The 20445-nt window shown below is 22.0% G+C and overlaps 6 protein-coding genes across 6 annotated transcripts; 4 read left to right on the top strand and 2 right to left on the bottom strand. All coding sequences in view use genetic code 6, as the record gives it.

Annotated features, from left to right (window-relative positions):
* Window positions 1-84: 84 nt before the first annotated feature.
* TTHERM_01080590 (cyclin-dependent kinase-like protein) lies at window positions 85-1397 on the top strand (the record flags this gene model as incomplete). The annotated part of the gene is made up of 7 exons (XM_001030514.3): window positions 85-199; window positions 254-360; window positions 413-532; window positions 585-653; window positions 707-944; window positions 997-1217; window positions 1272-1397. 7 exons carry the CDS (start codon window positions 85-87, stop codon window positions 1395-1397), a joined length of 996 nt encoding a protein of 331 aa, XP_001030514.2.
* Window positions 1398-2250: 853 nt separating this feature from the next.
* Window positions 2251-3136, bottom strand: TTHERM_01080580 (kinase domain protein; the record flags this gene model as incomplete). The annotated part of the gene is made up of 5 exons (XM_001030513.3): window positions 2251-2344; window positions 2399-2488; window positions 2548-2727; window positions 2910-2990; window positions 3072-3136. 5 exons carry the CDS (start codon window positions 3134-3136, stop codon window positions 2251-2253), a joined length of 510 nt encoding a protein of 169 aa, XP_001030513.1.
* A 1696-nt stretch (window positions 3137-4832) lies between these two features.
* Window positions 4833-8122, bottom strand: TTHERM_01080570 (glycosyl hydrolase family 31 protein; the record flags this gene model as incomplete). The annotated part of the gene is made up of 4 exons (XM_001030512.2): window positions 4833-5480; window positions 5628-6238; window positions 6294-7303; window positions 7419-8122. The coding sequence occupies 4 exons, from the start codon at window positions 8120-8122 to the stop codon at window positions 4833-4835; spliced, it is 2973 nt and encodes a 990-aa protein (XP_001030512.2).
* An 889-nt stretch (window positions 8123-9011) lies between these two features.
* On the top strand, window positions 9012-11811 carry TTHERM_01080560 (kinase domain protein; the record flags this gene model as incomplete). Its single annotated transcript, XM_001030511.3, has 11 exons — window positions 9012-9047; window positions 9095-9144; window positions 9200-9292; window positions 9389-9484; window positions 9620-9706; window positions 9826-9915; window positions 10075-10164; window positions 10894-10983; window positions 11312-11401; window positions 11500-11586; window positions 11718-11811. 11 exons carry the CDS (start codon window positions 9012-9014, stop codon window positions 11809-11811), a joined length of 903 nt encoding a protein of 300 aa, XP_001030511.3.
* Window positions 11812-12577: 766 nt separating this feature from the next.
* TTHERM_01080550 (transmembrane protein, putative) lies at window positions 12578-15475 on the top strand (the record flags this gene model as incomplete). The annotated part of the gene is made up of 7 exons (XM_001030510.3): window positions 12578-13130; window positions 13293-13644; window positions 13702-13845; window positions 13972-14304; window positions 14357-14544; window positions 14600-14684; window positions 14737-15475. The coding sequence occupies 7 exons, from the start codon at window positions 12578-12580 to the stop codon at window positions 15473-15475; spliced, it is 2394 nt and encodes a 797-aa protein (XP_001030510.2).
* A 732-nt stretch (window positions 15476-16207) lies between these two features.
* Window positions 16208-20213, top strand: TTHERM_01080540 (hypothetical protein; the record flags this gene model as incomplete). Its single annotated transcript, XM_001030509.2, has 2 exons — window positions 16208-18382; window positions 18855-20213. The coding sequence occupies exons 1-2, from the start codon at window positions 16265-16267 to the stop codon at window positions 20211-20213; spliced, it is 3477 nt and encodes a 1158-aa protein (XP_001030509.2). The 5' UTR covers window positions 16208-16264.
* Window positions 20214-20445: the final 232 nt, after the last annotated feature.

The raw sequence follows: 20445 nt of genomic DNA, 5'->3' as shown, positions 1-20445 counted from the left end.
TCCGCCAATTTTCTATTAAAAGTAAAAGGTAATTAAATTTGAGGCACTACATTCATGATAAATTGAAATTATAAAATAGATAAGATGGATTATTTTTAATACTAAGAATAAGATCCAATTAAATAAGAATATAAAATATAATGTAAAGTAGCAGAGGGAGCATTTGGTTCTGTTTTTAAAGCAATCAAATAAAATACGCGTAGATTTTTATGAATATTTGTTGATGATTAGTTTGTTAAAAATATTTTTATAGAATAAATAGTTGCTATTAAAGATTTATTTTTTAATCAGAATAAAAGATCTAAGTAGATTGTTGAAAGAGAGGTGTCCATTATGTAGGATTTAAATGATCATCCAAATGTAAATTTACTCATATTGGAAATGAAAATTCTTATTAAAATGAAATGAGTAGATAGTAAAATTAATAGATTATTAGATATCTAACAACAAATGCTCTCTTGTGATGGAATACATTGATTATGACTTAAAATAATTTATAGAAAGCTAAGTTTATCCTCTTAGTCATTCAAAAGTAAAATAAAACAATAATCAATAATGAAAATAATTTGACTAGTTTTTCTAAGATAAAAAGAATAGCCTTTTAATTACTCACTGGATTATCATTTATTCACTCGAAGGGCATTATTCATAGAGTAAAAAATTTCATTATAAATAAATAGTATAAGAATTTGATTTTTTTAAAAAGGATTTAAAACCATCAAATATATTAATTACTAACTAATTTATTGTTAAAATTGGTGATTTTGGATCAGCTATTAAAGAAGAGTAAAGAAAGGATAAATAATTTTCTATTGAGGGATTCACAAGATGGTATAAGTCTCCAGAGTAGCTTTTTGGATCTAGGGAGTATAATTACGAAATAGATATTTGGAGTTTTGCATGCATTTATGCTGAAATAATATAAGGATATCCTTTATTTTCTGGTAAAAAAACTTCTATGTAAATTAATTAATAAATAAAATTTGAATAATAAAGGTAATAATGAAATAGAATAAATTGCTAAAATATCTGATTTGCTTGGTAATCCATGTGAAGAAAATTGGCCTAGTATTGTTAAGATGCCAGATTATGGAAAAATTTTATTTAAACAAAAATAAAAAAAAAATTTGAGCACTTTATTTAGTTAAGCTTCTGAAAAAGAAATAGAGTTTCTAAATTCAATGTTAAAATATGATAATAGACCTACTGCTGAATAAGTAAATAGTTTAACATAAATAAAAATTAAATTAATTTTGCTTACATAAATATAGTTATTGCAGAGTGAATATTTTAAAGATGACTCTGTACCATTAAAATTATAAAACAAAAGTATAATTTTGCCTCCTAAGCATGAAGATAAGATATATTTTAATTATACTAGCGTGCTAAAAAAATGAATCAGAAATCTTCTTATTTTAAATGGCTGATTCTATTTAAATTTTATTTTAACTTTAAAACATAAGCAAAAATAAAATGCCATTTTTTTAAATCAAAAAATAAAAAAATGGCTTAAAAATTTAAAATTCTATTCTAAAAATTTAATTTCAATATGTAAAGTATTAAAATTTTGAAAAGTAAAATATGCTCATTTTGTTTTTAAAAAAGGGAACATTAATTTGATATTTTGTTTGAGTAATTAATTATTGTTAAATTTTTTCTAATTTTAAAAGAAATATTTAAATAAAAGGAATAATAATTATTTTATTGACTTTATTTTATAGTAATAAATTGAATAAATTATTTATATTACAAATTTAAAAAATATAAAATAGACTGTTACAAAGTTTATTTGAGGAAAGCAAGTAAAAATGATAGAAATTATTTTTTAGTGTTTATTATAAAGTTGATTAGAATTAGATAAATTTGAGATTTGTTTGTAAGTCTGTATTTATTTTTTAGTGATTAAAATCTTTTTATTCTAAATAAAAGGAAAAATAATTATTTTATGGACTATGTTATATAGTAATAAATTGAATAAATTATTTATATTACAAATTTAAAAAATATAAAATAGATTGATACAATTTTTATTTGAGGAAAGTAAGTAAAAATGATAGAAATTATTTTTTAGTGTTTATTATAAAGTTGATTAGAATTAGATAAATATGAGATTTGTTTGTAAAATCTGTTTATTTTTTAGTGATTAAAATCTTTTTGATTTAGTCAAGATTTTAGATTTATGGCAATAATTATATGTTTAATTGTTATTAATATATTAGAGAATGAGACTTGATTATTTGTTATTTATTTTCAAAAAGAAATTTTAAAGCATACAAGTCTCTTGCAGTACTTTTGAAACTCTCTAGACAATTTTTGATGTGAATCTAGACGTATTCTGTTATTCCTTTAGTAAATTATTATGATTTAGTAAAATGAAATGTAAGATTAATATAGTTACTTAAAATTCAAGTTAATTTTGTTGATATTTCTACATTGCTTCATTCCTTAGGCTAGTGCCATAATGCTTGCTTCGTTAAGGCCATTATATCTTTTTATAAGTTTTACAAACGTTTAAATAAAGTTTCTTAGAATTATTTAAAAAATTACTAGAAGTTAATGATAACTCTTCTGAGAGACTTACATTTAGATAAATTTGTGGCAAGATTTTTCATTCCTACCTCAGTTATTGAGTTGAAACTAAGGTCTACATAAATACTTTGAAGATTAGTCATATGCTCCAAAAATGTTGAGAAATTGATTAAACCTTCATCTCCAAGCATATTGCGGCTTAATTAATTAATAATAAAATTATGTTTAAACGATTAATTTTTATTTTTTCAAGCACTTAAAACAATTTCTACTTATTTATAATTGATTCATTTACTGTTTTTTATATTTTAAATAAGTAGAAATTTAAGATTTATATGCAAATGCTCTCAGTTTTACATAATTTTTAAACTAATTTTTACCTTAAGTCAATATTGAGATTCACTAATTGTTAACACTTTTAAAGGGTAAAACTAAGGGCGAGAGGATTGACCTTCTAATGCCTATTTTAAAAAAATTTATTAACTCTGCTAGTAGAGTTTATGAAAAATATAAGGAGTGAAGTAAAAAAGACAAAAATGTACCAATAATTTAGTCTCAAATTAGTAGATTGGCAGTTAAAGTTAAATTATTCTTCTAAGATTGACATGCTTAATAGTTTTTAAAATGTAGCTGAAATGAGTGCGAAATGTTAAGTCTGGTTGATGGCTAGTAATAGAGGGAGAGAGCACTTAAATTATCTCTAGAGTTAGTTGCTTGTTTGTTTGCCTATTGTTTGTTTTTCTAATATTATTTCTAAAAAAATATTAAGCAAATAATTGGTAATTCTTTAATTGGATTTAAAGTGACCGGTTTATTTTTTAAATTATATGACGTTTATTTGGGCCAATGATTTATTTAGTTAATTAAAAATGGATAACTTTTTGATTTTACACTATATAGACTATAATACTATTAATAGAGAAATTTTTATGAACTAAATTACACAGTTAGCTAAAAATACATAATTTTTCGGAAATTTGAAAACCTCAATTACGTATTAACTATCCAAATCTTAAACATCTCTCTTTTCAAAAGCTAATTTATTTCTAAAAATCTCTTTTAAGCAAACTTCGGTAGATCGCAGTTACCATGCCTATAGCATGTCATATGTTTTAAGTTTTTATTGGATATATTTTATATATCTATTTTTCTATTTTTTTCTATCTTTCAATACTATTGTTTTTCCTTTTTGGTAATAGTATAAGATTTTATCACTTAAAATATAGCTATAGTACCTAAAAATGGGTTTTAACTAAATTTTACAATTTCTACGAAATAAATACATAAAATAGCAAAAAAATAAACTCCCTCATAAATATTTTTGTATTTAGAATATAATTTCAGCAATAAAACGAAATAAACTTGAAAAAATAAGTAGGAGAAAAAATAATAACAAGAAAAGCTTCATTTGTTAATCATCTGTAAATTAATAAAATAAATAACCTTGAATGGAAATCAGAAAAATGTTAATTATAATGAAATGGTTGAATTTTTTAAACTTTTATATTTAAAGTCTAATTTAAAACATATAATTTTTCAGTCAAAAAAGCAATATAAACAAAAATAAAAAAATTCACCAGCAAATCAGGCTGCTTTAGAAAATTTAATGGCTGAAAGATAAGCGAATCAGTTAGAACAAAGAAATTTCTATCAAGCTTGTAGAAATTTTAAAGCCAATAGAATTCTAGCATTAATTCCCCGAATAAATTAATCATAACTAATTTTAAGACCTTATTCACAAGTTTTTTTTTTTAATTTTCAAATTAATATGTGTATGTATGTTTGTATGTTCAAGAAGTGTCTTTATTAAATTTCTAAAAGAAAATTAATATCAGATTTTTATAATGAATATAAAATAGAAAAAAAGAGCGAATATAAAATAAAAAAATTAATTAGTGAATTAATAAAGAAACAAAATGAAGACTAAATGATTTAATTTTTTAATTTTTTTAATAAATCATGGAAAAAATAATATTTTTTATTATCTAATTTCTTACTGTAATAAATATATGAATTTATATATATAATTATTAATAAAAATTAACCTAAAATTTTTTAGAATTTAATCAAATTTTTTATATAGTTTTTTTATCAAATAAATACGTTTTCTAATTTAATCAGAATATTTAATCAGTTTTCCCAATTTGTAATTTGATTATTAGAAGCAGCGGTAAAAATTCAAAAATTTTTAAATATTCATGTAAATTAGATTTTCTTTTTTATTTTGAATTTTCAAAATTTCATCCAGAAATTTTCAATTCAATTATAATAAATATAAAGTTTATTTATTTTGACTTCATTCATCAAATTGTAATTTTTAAATTAAAGGTTGACTATCTTTAATTCACTATAAAATAATTTTCAGGAGCTAGCTATTTTTCCACAGTAATGTAATCAAATGGTTGCTACTATATTTCACTAGATTTGCAATACTGTAAAAGAATATCATTATATTTGACAACACCTGAAATTTGAACTTATTTAATTATAATTCCTTCCTCAAAATATTAACTGTCGTCAGAAGAGAAATTTATTGTAATATCTAATTCTTTATTGTTTGTACTATTTACATTCATGTCTATTTTTAGTTCACAGCCCTGTTGATTGCACTTATCTAATGCTTAACTATCGTTGTAATCTAAAACAGCTAAAGTTCTTCCATAAGAGTTATATTAAATGTTTAAATTACTCTAATTAACTACTGTTAATACTGTTTTCATAATAAAAGTATAGTCAAGCAGAGATGCTCTATGAGAGCTAGTACTCTATTGCAACAATAAATGTCCTTCTCTTAAAAATATTAAAGGAGATCCTTAAAATGGGAAGTCATACTTGGTGGAAAAAGGGCCTTTATACTAAATTTAAGGATCTAATAAATTAACCCATAACTGAGGTGGGACACCTAAATTCACTAAGGTTGTATTAGTTTATTAATCTCCTTAAGTCATAACCTATGTAAAAAAAGTAAACTTATATTAAATGAAAATATAATCTTTAAATTTAGTAAGAATTTAATTAATTAAATTGTTAATTTTAATTCATTTTTAAATTATATGAGATATAATTAATTCTAAAGTTAACAAAGGAATTTTAATTACAGTAAAGACGTAAAGTGATTCTCCTATCATAGCTGTATTGTTTGAGTTAATTAATATATAATCTTATGTTGCGATTTCTGGAAATACAAATGTCACAGGCATGAAAACCATTCCTAAACCTTTCTAAAAAACATACAGTGAATAATAATGCTTGAGTAAACTATATCTCAGATTAAGACTCTCTTTTACAGAATTTTATAAATATGGATAATCTTTGAAATAAAATGGATCATTTTCAGTGAAAGCTTGCACTGAATGCATGAAAGGAAACACAGAGGCTGCTTAATACCATCTTGTACACAACTCACTAGCTCCTGGAAAATCATTTTCATTTAAAGTTTACAAAGGACAGATGTTATTTCCAGTAAATGGTATACCAAATAACTAAAAATTAAAAATTTCAATGAATGAACTTTATAGAATGCCCCAACTATTAAGTGCTATCCCTGTAGAGTGAGCTATGCTCATACCAGATCCTGGTCTATTTGAGCTTGATACTATAAATGGCTATTACTTGTTCATCTCTTATTTCATTATTTTATAAATAGTCTAAGATTGCATAAATCCATTAGAGCTATGCAAATCTCTCTCGTACAAATAATCTCCACTTTCTGTTATTATATAAAAATAAAATTTCTAAAAAATTAGTGAACTGTCTTTATTTACCTGGTTTGTAGAAATATTTTGAATCAGGTTTATTATAATGCAAAGCATCAGTGTTAAGCAGGTTTTAGTTAAATTAAATATCTGAAAATTTGTTTATTATATCAAATTCACCATTGCTTTTGTTTAGCTAATGTTCATTTATGAACTCTCCAGTTTTTAGAGTTGAAGGTTCATTTTAACTTAACCAGAGTCCATCAAAAGATATTTAACTATTAAGATCTTATAAGGCTTGATATATTAAATCACTAGAGTTTACATGGTTATAATCTATAAATAATGCTTTTCCAAACAGACCTTCTGCTTAATATGGTGTTTTTGTTTTATTTGAAATTATAAAAGTATTAAAGTTAACTCCATCAATCACATACTATTTACAGCTTTCAATATTAGGTATTTCACTTGGTATTTGTGGAATCCACTTAATATGATATTCTGTTCTCATCTAATTTAACTAATCAACAATTTCTTGATTTAATATTTTAAAATAATTTCCTTCATAGCTAATCTCAAAATTAGTCCAGATAGAATCAATAGGTATTTTCAATTTTTAAACATAGTCAAGGAATTTTTTAATGTTTTTAGTGAAAGGTGGTAAGAATATTTTACTATGATGATATCCTAATGCCCAAAATGGTATTAAATTGAATTTTCCGATGAATGTATGATATTGTTTAATTACTGATTAAGGATTAGTATCACCCAAAAATATTTTGAAATTAATTTTATTGGTATAACTCTAGAAAACTAATCCTTCTAAATTATTAGTATTTGGAACCTAAGAATAATAATCAACTTCCAATCCAGAAAAAGAGTCATCAATGTAAAATAGGGAATAGTTATTCGATTCCTCTTAAATCAAATATAGAGGTTAGTAGCCAGAAAGATAACCATTACCCATTCCATCATCAAAAGCCTGCTAATTGATCTATATATATCTATTCCAAAACTTATATTTATTACATGGCCCGTATGCGCAATTAGCATCAACATCTTTAAATATTTACTAAAAACTAATTTTATAAATAAATTTTTATTGATATTTATAAAATATGTATTTTTTATAGAATTTTTATAAAAGATTTTGTTAATTTTTCTTTATTAATTTAATCAATTTTAAATTATTACGAAAAATTGGTTGTCCTTCTCTCTCCTAACCCATAAAAATTACCAGCAGGAATTATGGTACCAATAGTTGAGTAATACTATGAAATAATTATGTTAAAATCCACTGTGTCAAATATTTTTTCATTTGTGCTTTTTCTTAATATTATAAATGCTAGCTTACTTCCTTGAGAAGAAAACTCTAAATCAAAAGGACCCAAGTCTATATCTTCTAAAATTAGCTAGTTATCTTTCGTTTATTTAGTGCCGCTTTGCTAGGATGATTTCAAATTTAAACCTTTATCTTATTAAATATTAATTTGTAGGTAGCTAATACTACTTTAAGATTCAACGTTATTTAAATTTTGAAGAGATATCTTTACCATAATATTTGGATAAATGTTAGGATAATTACCAACATTTTCACCATCATATTATGCATAAAGCGTAACTGATTATGTATCACCACTAACTTATTTGATAAAATACTTATTAGGAACTAATACACCATTACCTTATAGCATTTTATTCTTTAAATAATAGATAAAAACTGCTAAAAACGTTCCTAGAAGTATTAATGAGAGCACAATTGAAACAAAATAAAGTTCCCTTCTAAATTTTTTTTTTATGTATTCAGTTCCTTCAGTAGGTGGTACATTGTTAGCTTAGTTATTTTAAGCGATAGATTCTACTGAATAATGACTATTATTTCTATCTTCTTCCTACATTTATATAAGCACCTTCTATAATAAGATTCCCTCTTTAGATATGTCTATATTACACTAAAATATCTAAGTAAACTTTTTTTTAATCTGATAAGCTGAATTTTGATTAAATAAAAGAAGCAAAAATATATCTAGCTTTGTAAATTAGTTGTATTCTAACAAAAAAATTATAAAAGATTATTTTATTATTTGATTATATCTATAATTAATAAAAAAAATAATTAACAAACAAAGATTCAATGAATATGATTTTATATGTAATTAATAAAAAAAATAATTAGCAAACAAAGACTCAATGAATATGATTTTATATCTAATTAACTTATATTCTAAAAATGTTTCCTTTTAATTTATAAAAATAATATTTTTAATTTAAGGTATTTTCTGAAATTTTGCAAAATTATGCAAAATGCAAAATGCAAAAATTAATTTAATTGGTTTTTGTTTTGAACTATAAAAATTTTTATACTAAATAAAATATTTAATTAATAAGATTTATGTTATATCCTCGTTTCTTTTTTTTTTTATGGTTTTCTATATAATTTTTTTTAAATAAAAACTATTTTATTTTATAAGAATTAAAATCAACATTTTAATTAATTTAATAAGATTATTTGCTAAATACATTTTTTTCTTTTTTAAATAAATTAAATCAATAATTTGGTACGATCAGAAAATTTTTCTATATTTAAAACTTTTCTGATGGCTATAAAAGTTTTAGATTCAAAAGATTTATATTATTGAGCTTATATACTCTTACCAGAATAATTTTAGAATTAAAATATAGAAAAGAAAATACTTAAATGAATTTTACATCCTTTAGTACTTGTATAAATGAATTATACCTGATAAATTAACTCTACAAAAATTATATAATTTATATAAAAGGAAGATGAAAGAAATTGAATAATATAAAAGCTTGATTAAAGTAATTTACTTCTTAGAATTAAAATAATTAACATGATTTAAAATTAGTTCATATCTTCTGATCTTCTCAAGAAAACAGATGTCGAGTTTTATTTTAAGTAATTTCTAATTTAATAGAATTCAGTATCTAATTTTTAAATATTAATATTTAAGAGATACCAAACTTGGAAATAAATAAGCATCAGATCTAGGAAGTGCTATTAAAAAATGCAAAAACTTAAAATAATTAATTATTTAAATTATTGGGTAATTAGTTTTTTTCATTTTATAGCTTCATAGATAAGCAAAGTTTTAATATGAAATTTTAAAAATTTATTTGTTAATTTAATTTAATAATAAAAGGATGAATTTTATAAGTCAAAAAGGAGCATCAGATTTAGGAATTGGAATTGGAGGTTGCAAAAATCTCACAAATTTATCTATCACAGTGTTTTCCAAGTATTTATTTTGTTTTAAAAAATACAAACGAAATTTTAATTTTAAACTAATGAATCAGATATGATATTAATAAACAAATAGTTTTTGTTGTTTAATTATTAAAATCTAGATAAATTATATAAATTTTAATTCAAGATTTAAAATTGGAGAAGAAGGAGCTTGTGGTATTGGTACTGGAATTGGAAATTGCTAAAACTTAGAAATAATATTCCTTTATCTTTGGTAACCTTCAATTTTTTAATAATAAAAACAAATTTTGGTGAAAATTCCTTTTTAATCTACACCAAAAATTATTTTTAATTTAAATAATCAAACATATTAATTTTATTTTATATAAAAAGTCATAATTAAATAGGGGATAGAGGAGCCTCAGGTTTAGCAGTCGGATTTGGAAAATGCAAAAATCTTAAATTTTTGGAGATTCGCATAACGTAAAGATTTATATTAAAAAAATAAAATACATATAAATGCTTTGAACTTTATTAAAAATCTTTTAAAATATTTAACTAAAAGTTGAAAACTATTGAGTTAATATTTAATTAAAGATAATATATAATATCATACAATTTTTATCTTTATTTAATTAAAAGTAGTAACAATATTGGTCCTATTGGATCTTAAGAATTAGGTGTTTAGTTCAGTAAATGCAACAATCTTCAAAATTTAATAATAGAATTAAGGTAAAAATAATTTAAGAAATTAAATTATTTAATTAATTACATAAAATAATAATAACTTATTGTAGTTATAATAAAATTGATGTAAGAGAGACTTCTTTTATGCTAAATGAATTAAGCAAATGTCGAATGCTTGAAAGCGTTATTCTAAATAACATATTTTCTAAGTAATTTAAATTTAAAAACTAATTAAATTTTATTTATTAGATTACTAACTTATTAAATTATTTTTTTAGTAGCAATAATTAATTAATAAATGGTTCAACTTCTAACGAAATGATAAGTATATCTAAAGAGTAGATAGGATTTTAGATGTTAAAACTATTAAATCTTCATTTGTCGTAAAAGCTTTTGAAAATTTAAATTAATACAATTAAACTAATTATAAACTCTTTTATTTTATTAATTATAATTTAAAATATTAATATTAATTAGAGAATGTTCAGGAATCAATTTTGAATAAACGAATTTTATAAATCTGTAAAATTGTGAGTTTCATTTATTCAAACCGTAAATGTTTATTTAAATTCAATTATTTGATTTTTAAATACGGAATTTTAAATTAGATTAAGAATGATTAATAAAATTTAATTTAATTGTTAGATAATCACAAAATGATATTGTTAGAGGATTGAAATCATGCTCTAATCTATAGCATCTAAATATTACTTTAAAGAGGTATAATAGTTTTTGTAATAGTTAAATTTTTATATTTAATTGGTTGAATAATAGTGGGACTACATATGCTGATGATAGGATTAGCTTTTTCTGTAAAGAAATCCTAAATTGTGATAAATTAACAAATTTAAAGCTAAATTTAAAGTATTATTTAAATTTTAGAACTATCTAACTTGAAAAATAAAATATATTTTTCTATTACAATTTTTTTTAAGATCAAGAAAGTTGAATAAATATATTTTTTTTAAAAAGTGAAATTGGTTTAACTGCGCAATAAGTATTTTATATTTCTAATAGCTTACGAAATTTAACAAATATAATCATTTTAAGCCTCAATCTTAAGTAATAATAATAAAATTCATTAAATTTTAAATTAATTTAGTATCATATAATAAACATAATATTTATAATTTAATTATTCGTTTAAATATTAATTTTTAATTTTATAAATATATATTTTTAACATTTTAAGTGGTAATAAATTTGGAGATTAGGGAATGTTAAGCTTATTTCCACTGTTAGAAAGCTCTTCAAAAATTTTAAGTTTATCTCTATCTCTGAAGTAATATTTTTGAAACAAAATATTTTTATATCCTAAATATAAACTTTCAATTTATGACTTAATAATTTATTTAACAAACTTTACTTTTTTTTACTTAGAGAGAATAATATTAATGAATAAGCTGCTCTCTATCTTGCAAATTAATTATCTAAATGCTAATTCAAAATTTTAGAGCTAGATCTTAGGTAAATAATTTAATTGATTTAATAACTTTTCTAAATTTAATTTTTTATTATTTTAAATTTATTTGTAGATAATAAAAATGTTATAATAATTAATTCTAATTCATCATATAATATTATTTTTTTTTAAATAGTGAAAATTCTATTTTAGGAGGCTACTATGCATTAAAAAGAAAACTCTTTAAAATAATGAAATTGATGAAGTTATCGATTTTATCAGATTACTGAAATTTTAAGATCATATTTAAATTTTATATTTTGAATCAATATTATTTCAAATTAGATTTTTGTTGTAAATTTTATATTATCAATTTTTTTACAATTGATTTATAAGAATTTTCATAATATACCTTATTTTTTACATATTTGTGATTTGTTTAAAATAATTTTATTTATAATACCATTTCAAATAATTAACTCTAGATAATTTAAGTTATATGGATATAATATGAGTCTATATAAAATATTATGGATAGATATTATGTATTTATTGATATAAAATTTATTTTACAATAAGCTTTACTATTTTTAGAAATAAAAAGTTTATTCTTTGACAATTGTTTGCAAACAACTATCTTTAATAAAAATTTTTTTGGAATGAATTTCTTAAATATTTATTAGTTTTTGGAATATATTAAATATAATATCTTCATTAACTAAAACTAATCTATCATATTCCATTTTTAGGTTTAAAAAAATGAAGTTTAGGTTTTACATACACTAATTACTTTTAGAATTCAGTTTTAGTAAATTTAAAATAATTAAGAAGTAAATCATTTTTACTTAATTTTAATAGTAATATGTCAATAAGATATATAATTCATTTACTTTTTTTAAATAATTAATCAATTTTGGAAGTTTATAGAGCTTTTTAAAGAAGAAAAAATTTTGTTTGTGTGATTTTTGGATTAAGCAAAGAAATTGAATAAAAAGATAGATAGATAAATAACTTTTAGGATAAAAAAGGAAGATTTACTAAATAATTTAGGAACAAATGAATAATTGCATCGTTGTTTTAATCATGGGGCTATTTACATTATGTATAGTAACCATGTATAGTATAATTGAAAACTTAGCAGGATTTGAATCTTATGTTTAGATGCCTACAGAATTAATTACTTATGTATCAATGAAAGACATTGAATTAGATACCTTAAGTAATGAGCAGGTGTAATATAAGACAAAAATAAAGAAGACTAAAGGAAAAGAGTAGCCAAACTATTTTTATAATGGTATGATGAATTTTTATGAGCAAGTGTTAGATTCACCTTTAAAACCTGATTAATCTTGTAGAGAGGATGATAAACATGATGCTAATTCTAATGATAAGCATTTAGAAGATTAGATAGAAAAAAATGTAGATATATACTAGAAATAAATAGAATAATAGAATTAAATCAGAAGCAAATTGAGAAAATCAATCAGCAATATTACTAAAACTTATTTTTTAGAAGAACACATATTTGGCAAGAAATAAAACTCATTTGGGATAGTATCAATTAGAAACGATTTTATGATTAACCCTCAATCATCTTCTAAATACTCAAGTAACAAACTCAGATAAATTAAAAAAAAAATAATATTTACACTCCATCTAAATTTTTTAGAAGAATCTATTTCTCTAAAAATTTTGCTTCATTTTTTGCTATTGAAATATTTTAAATACTTCAAAAATAAAGAAATTACATTTTTATATTTTAAACTAAAAGGTTTGGATCTATTTAAAATAAAAGACTCTATTTTAGACAATCATGCTTCGAAAAATATACTTCAAAATCCTATTGAGCATAGCATCAGTTTGAAATTTGGGACTAAAATTATTACAAGTTACTAAAGTGGTGGCAATTATATTGGTATATCTTTAAAAGGTATTAATTTTGGCTAGCTTTATGATAAGTCTATTGGTTTGATAGATCTCAAAAGAGTTGAGAGTAATCATCCTGATTATTATTAAGAAGTTATTGTTGAACCTTAGTCTGATATTAGCACAGTAGCATAGCACAATAATGTCATAGTTTATGCTAATAAAGAGGATTATGTATTGTTTCGCTCAAGGATACTGTAAAAAAAAAAAAATTATGGAATCAAAAATTAGATAATCATTTTTTATTTAATAAGGGTTCATAATAAATGGAGAAACATCACTTCACTGCACATGATAAAAAATCCATAAAGATTGTTTTCATAAACACTTTCATTAAATTTCCTATATATTTCATATGATCCTTAATGTCTTAACACTTTACTAGTAAGTTATGCAATGTAAAAATTGAAAATATTAAAAACTTTATTCATAAAAATCAAATAAAAAAACATTTATTAATTTATTTTTTAGTAGAATTCACTTATAAAAATAGTATAATTCTAATTTTTATTCAAATAATTAAGTGGATAAGATGAGTCAATGCTTTATAAAGGAGATGTGTTTTGCTTGAAAAAAAAGAAATAACCCTATATAGTTGATTAGTCAAATGATACATGCTAAGTGTGGGAATATTATGAACCATATATCAGACATAAACTTGAATCATACAGAGAAGAAACTCTTTATGAATGGGAACAAGTTTTTCAAGCCATCACAAAATAAATGGAATTCGAAGTTAGAAAGGTGGATATCTTCTCATTGAATCTATATAAATATTTTTCACTATTTTATGACAGATATAAAAATATTATTGTTGCTAGCTTCTTGAATAAATACATTTTTATTACTTAATTAAGGTAAAATTTTATTATAAATGATAAAAATTTCAATTAATAATAAAATATATAGACCTCATGTAAGAAGTAGTGATAACCAGTTTTTCAAAATCGAAAGCTTTGAAAGAGATAATTCAAGAATATCTAAAATTCTTTACAGTCATTCAACTGAATATATTTACATCCTAGCTTAAAATGTTGCTATGCATTCTAAGGTATTTATGATCAGCATTAAAGACCTGCACACCAAGAATTCAGCAAGTAAAATAATTATTAAAATAGATATCTTAAATAATAATATTAAAACTCTAAAAAGATGTGTATAGAGCCGATTTTTACTTTGATGATGATAATGAATTGATGGTAAAAGATATAGAGATTATTGAAAACAAGAATTAAGAGTAAGATTAATAATTTAATTCAAGTTAAGTTACTATTTTTATTTTAAATTAGCGATCAGTATTAGGCAGTACAACTTGTTTTAGAGAATGGTGATCTAGCAAAATATATAATAAGATATGATGAACCTATTTAAGTAGATAATGAGGATTCTTCTGAATACGCTCTTTATATTAGCTTTATAATATTTTTATTTATCATCTTATAGCAGATGTTTTAGAATATCTTTTCTAGATTTAACTAAGCTATCAATAACCGCCGCTAAGGTTAGTAATAGTAATAATAACAATAACAACCCTAACAACAAATGTAATAACAATAATAGCAATAATAATAGTAGTAATAGCAAGCTCAAGCCAGTTAAGCAAATAATTAAAATAATTAGAACTTAAATAATTAATAATAATAGTAATAGCCTCTATAATAGCCATTTAATTAACAGTAGTAACATTAGCAATAAGTTCATCAGATCGTTTTACCTCCGCAAATTTAATAAGTGCTAAATTCTAGTTTATAGCAAATTATTTTTTAGCATTAATAAATGCAATTGCAGTAATAAAATCAGCATCAAAATTAGTAACAAAGCTAGTAATAAAATTAACAACAGAACAATCAGTAGCAAAATAATCAAGCCAATTAATAATAGAATTAATAAATTAATTCACAAATTCCATAAACACTTCCGCCTCTTTTCAATTAAAACTAAGCAATAATTATTCAAAGGCTTGTCCCATAATAAAATTAATAATAATAATTGCAAAATTAATAAAATTAACCTCAACAATAAAATTGAACAAATAAAAAGTAATTTAATATTTGGTATTAATTAGATTTATTTATTTATTTGTTTGTTTTTTGTTTAAATCTTTAGCTTCAATAATTGTGATTTTATAATATAATTTAGATATTTTTGTCTTTGATGATATCACTTTTTTAAATTTTTACCCAATACTTAATCATAAAATTCTGTTTCCAAAATAAGATTACAATCAAAAATACAAAATTATTTAACTTAAATATCTTTTTACTATAAATTTAACAAAAACTAATCTTTTTAATTAATTACCTTCTTAGGTCTTTTTATTTTTAATGGTAGACTTACTTAAAAGTGTATATAATTCTTAAAAATTTAATTAAACAAAGATAAATAATTTAGTTAAGTTTCTTTAGGATAGATATAAGTTATCTTCAATTCTCAGATAAACGAGATGTTTGAAAGCAATTAATGAAGAAATATTTACAAATAAATGTAGAGAAAATATTTATAAAAAATATGAATAAAATTATGAGTAAATAAAGAAGTCTTAGTGAAATATGGCTAAAACACTAGATTATCAAAAAATTAAGGTGCGGATGATAGTAATTGAAATTTACAAATCCTCAAAATAACTCCTACAAAAATCTTATTTTGTTTATCACTTTTATTTACTTTACAATGATTATTATTCATATAGAACGAACTTAAGAGATTTTTAAGGCATTAAGTCACTGAATCAAAAAGTAAAAATCATTCTAGTTATATGTATATAATAAGAAAAAAATTAATAAAAAGTAAAAAAAGATTTAATAATTTTGTAGAGAAATGAACCAAATATAATAAAATAATATAAAAATATAGCATTAATAATTAAACAAGTAAAGTAAAATAAATTGGGCATCAGTTCATTTAAATAGAAACTTAGTTAACGAAATGATTAAATAAGCTCAAAAAAACTAGAAGTATTGTACTCTTAATAATGAATACTTTTTACCAAAATCTGAATAATTACAATCATAGAAATAATTGAAGAAAAAGTAGGAGTTTTATTCACCTTAAAAAGTAAATAAAAATCGTATGAGTTTAACCAACTTAACTTAAAGATCAGAAATAAACTCTAGTTCTTAGCAGTATCTGCCTAAAAAATAATTTTAATTTGAATTTGATGCTATTTAAAATTAGAATTAAAGCAGTATTAATGCTAATTTGATACAATAAGAACTTGAAAATAAAGACTAAATTAGTACAAATAATGCTGGATCAGTAACTGAGCAAGCTAATATAAATTAATAATTTAGCAGGCTCTTTAAGATTAACAAAACATTTGTAGAACAATAAAATGAAGGTTTTAAAAAGATTAATGGAAATTCTAGCTCTTAAGCTATTATAAAATAATAGGATTCAAATAAAGATTCTCATTAAGATATACTTTGCTTAAGTAGTTCACCTTTAAAGACAAACAGATCTAGAAACCATAAAAAGCTCACTTTTGATCAGCCTTCTTTGGTTTAAATATCTGAAAAAATCAAACAATCTACAATAAAAAACAATCAAAGCACCTAATAATTGCTTCAGTAAAGCTAATAGCTAACATTTTCTCCTTCTAAAACAGGCATGGAAACTTAGAAAAAAAATTTAAAGTAGAATATAGAAGATTGCTCAATTGCATATTAAAGTCTTCCTATTTTGCCACAGTGCTAACCTGCTGATAGCAAATCAAAGAATTAAACTTTTAATTTGCATTTACAAAATAAAAACTAATATTTCAATAAATAACTTGAAAGCGAATCGACAAAAAATCATAGCATTTTAAAAAATTTAGATTCTGCTAGGTCATCTTAGCAGACTCATTTTAACAATAAACCCATTCAGACTTTAAGAACTTCTCGTTAAAATAGCTGTATTAATGTTTTAGATAAGGTATAAAAGCATTAAATGCCATAATCTTTAAACATTATTGGAAACTCTTTTGATGAAAGCCTAAATGTTACTGACTTAAATGCTAATGATCCTCATAGGATTAATTCTTTATAAAATATAGATTTTCTTTTAGATAAAACTAAATCGAATACAAATAATTCTGATTATTAAATTCAAACATTCAAAGCCTCTCCATAAAAATAATAGAAAAAAATATTTTTCCACTAATCTTCTCTTAACTACCTAGATGATTATGTATCATAATCAAAACTATACAGAGAATCAATGAATAATAAAGAGGAATCTAACTCGGTAACTTGTGGATAAACCTATACCAGTGTTAACAGAAGTAGAAAAGCACCAACTCAATCAATGAAAAATATCATTAATAGATGCTTTCTAAGTTCTAATAAATACCCTTTAATTAAAGTAGAAGATTTAAATGGATAGAAAGACTCTTCATTTACAAACAACTATAAGGATTAATAATTTAAGAGTTCATTAAATTTAAAAATGGAGTCTCTTTCAAACTTACCTAACCAAAACATGACTAGATATGTTCAAAAATAAGATTTCTACTACCCATAAATAAAATCTAGTCCCATCCTTTCTCCATTAACAGAGAGATAAAATAGATAGAACGATTCAAGAATTAGTAGTAGATTTTTATTAAAATAAAAAACAAGAAAAGAAAGCAGCATTAGTTCAAGTAATGCCATCAGTGGTAAGACTACTAAACCTTAGTCAATTATAAATTCACCTCCTACTCATTCCAAAGACTCCTCTGCTAATATCCCAATAATAGACGCATGTTTTGGAGGAGTTAATTAACTTGATGCCTTTCTTGAAAGACTTTAGTCCTCTTATTAAGAAATATAAAAATAAAACAAATTTTAGTTTATTCAAAATATGTATGTAAGATTTAATGATTCTCCACTGAAAGAATTTATTTATCTAACTTCTGGAGCTCCGCTGAGAGAAGATATCGAAGATATCAAATTATCTATCAAATAGCAATTTAAGGTATGCATTTTGTTTTTTTTCAATTTATTGATTCAGTAAAAAATAATTTATGCTATTTTTGGATTTAATTCAAACTAAACAAATTTTTGATAATTTAATAAAATGCTTCATCCAATATTTATTTAAATATAAAAAATACAATACTAACTAACTAAGATTTAAAATTTCAATACCACCAATGATCATTAAATAAAACATTTTTGGGTTGATAGATATAATTTTTTTTAAAAAAACATTTACGAAATTAAATTCTAATTTAATAACCGTAACCAATCTTAGTAAAAAGAATTCACAGTATTTAAGCTTATTAAATAAATAATAAAGGTGATAGTGAATTATTTCAAAAATATCTTTTTTATCATAAAATAATATTTCAATGTTTAATTAGTTTTACCTACACCTTAATACTTGCTTACACTTTTATCTATTTTATTTTTATAAATAAATATATTAAATAACATTTAATTTATAGGTTATTGGCATTAACTATTGGAAATTTAAAGAAATCTAAAAATTACTTTTTGATTTCATGGAAAAGGAAAAGACTATCTTTGAAAATGATAAAAAGAACTTTATTTCTTAATTCTAAAATTTGGAAGAATAAATATTTTAATGGAGAATTTATGATGAGTTGGAGAGATACACAATATAAGACATCATAATTATTATAAAGGAAGAATTAGAGTAAGACCAAGTTTCTTAGCAAGTTCTTTAACATTTTTCTTTTATGTAAAATAATGATTAATTTGAAAAATTGCTTGCTTTGGCATTCACAACAAAAACTTTCTCTTAGTATGAATAATTTATCAAAGAAGAATTCTCAAATTTGAATTGGACTTATGCTGACATAATGTGTGCTAAGCTGTCTATTTACAAGATATTTACTAAGAATTTTAAATTTTCTAAACTCAGCATGGCAAACTTTTTTGATTTTATAGAAAGAATGAGGTACATAGCCACTAAAAAACCTGATTTTTTTATTAGGTTGTAAGAAAAAGATAATGATTACCAAAATTTTTTCTCTACAGTTAATCGTCAATGTCTATAATATCTGCTTGTTTTGCACTCTTAAAAAGATTCATCTTAAGTATAAAGTGGGTATATTGTAAATTAGCAGTTCTTTTTTTCTTAATAGGCTCAAAATTAAGCACTCTAAAGCAACGTATAGATTGAAATGTATTTAATGAAATTCATTTAAAACCTATTTTTTGGTTCTTTGGATACTAGTTTATTTGATATTGTCAAGAATGAAAAATACGAAAAAGTTATTTCTCAAACAACATTTACTCAGATAAGACAAATCATCTTAAATCAATTAGACTTTTATGTATGTCCTCCTGATTATCTTTTGGAAATAAAGAAAAAGCTTAGATTAATTAAGATCTAATTAGGTCTAAAAATTTCATTTAACGAGTAATTGCTTGAGAGCTTCTAATAAAGTTCAAACCCTTAGCTTAAAAATTTACCTTTGAATAAAACCTTGCAATATTTATATTAAAGTGTAATAAAAGCATGTAGTTTAAACCAAACATTATTAAACCAAAATATACTTGGAAAAGAAGAAAATATGAAAATATTTGCAATAACTATTATAAACTTTATTTTTGATGTAATTGTTGACAAAAATTTTCCTACTTTTGTTTCAATCTACGACTGCCTTGCTTATTCGAAGGTTTTTGGAATCCCTTCATTTTACTATGAAGAAATTGGCTATATACTTAAAAGTGTTATCACTCAAATAATTGGAAATTAAAATTATTCTCAGAAATTCATTCAAAAAATTGAAAAATAAATGTCAGTTCTCATTAAATTAGTTCAATAATTTGATTGAGTTAATTTTAGAAGTATTTAATTAAAAATTATAAGTTCTATTAAAAAAAATAAAAAAAATAAACTATTTTAAAATAATTTTATTCTAAATTTATAAAATTTAATATCATAAATTATTTGTATTTTTTATTACATATTTTTAAGATAAATACTCTTTAATTATAAATAAGATCTTTTAAAAATTTTTGACTTAAAACTTAATTTTTTTATTTCAATCAATAAAATTTTAAGCT

Source organism: Tetrahymena thermophila (genome assembly GCF_000189635.1).
Source record: "Tetrahymena thermophila SB210 genomic scaffold scf_8254401, whole genome shotgun sequence".
NCBI lineage: Eukaryota > Ciliophora > Oligohymenophorea > Hymenostomatida > Tetrahymenidae > Tetrahymena > Tetrahymena thermophila.
Note: the sequence above shows the minus strand (reverse complement) of the source record. Positions and strands in the feature narration are given on the sequence as shown.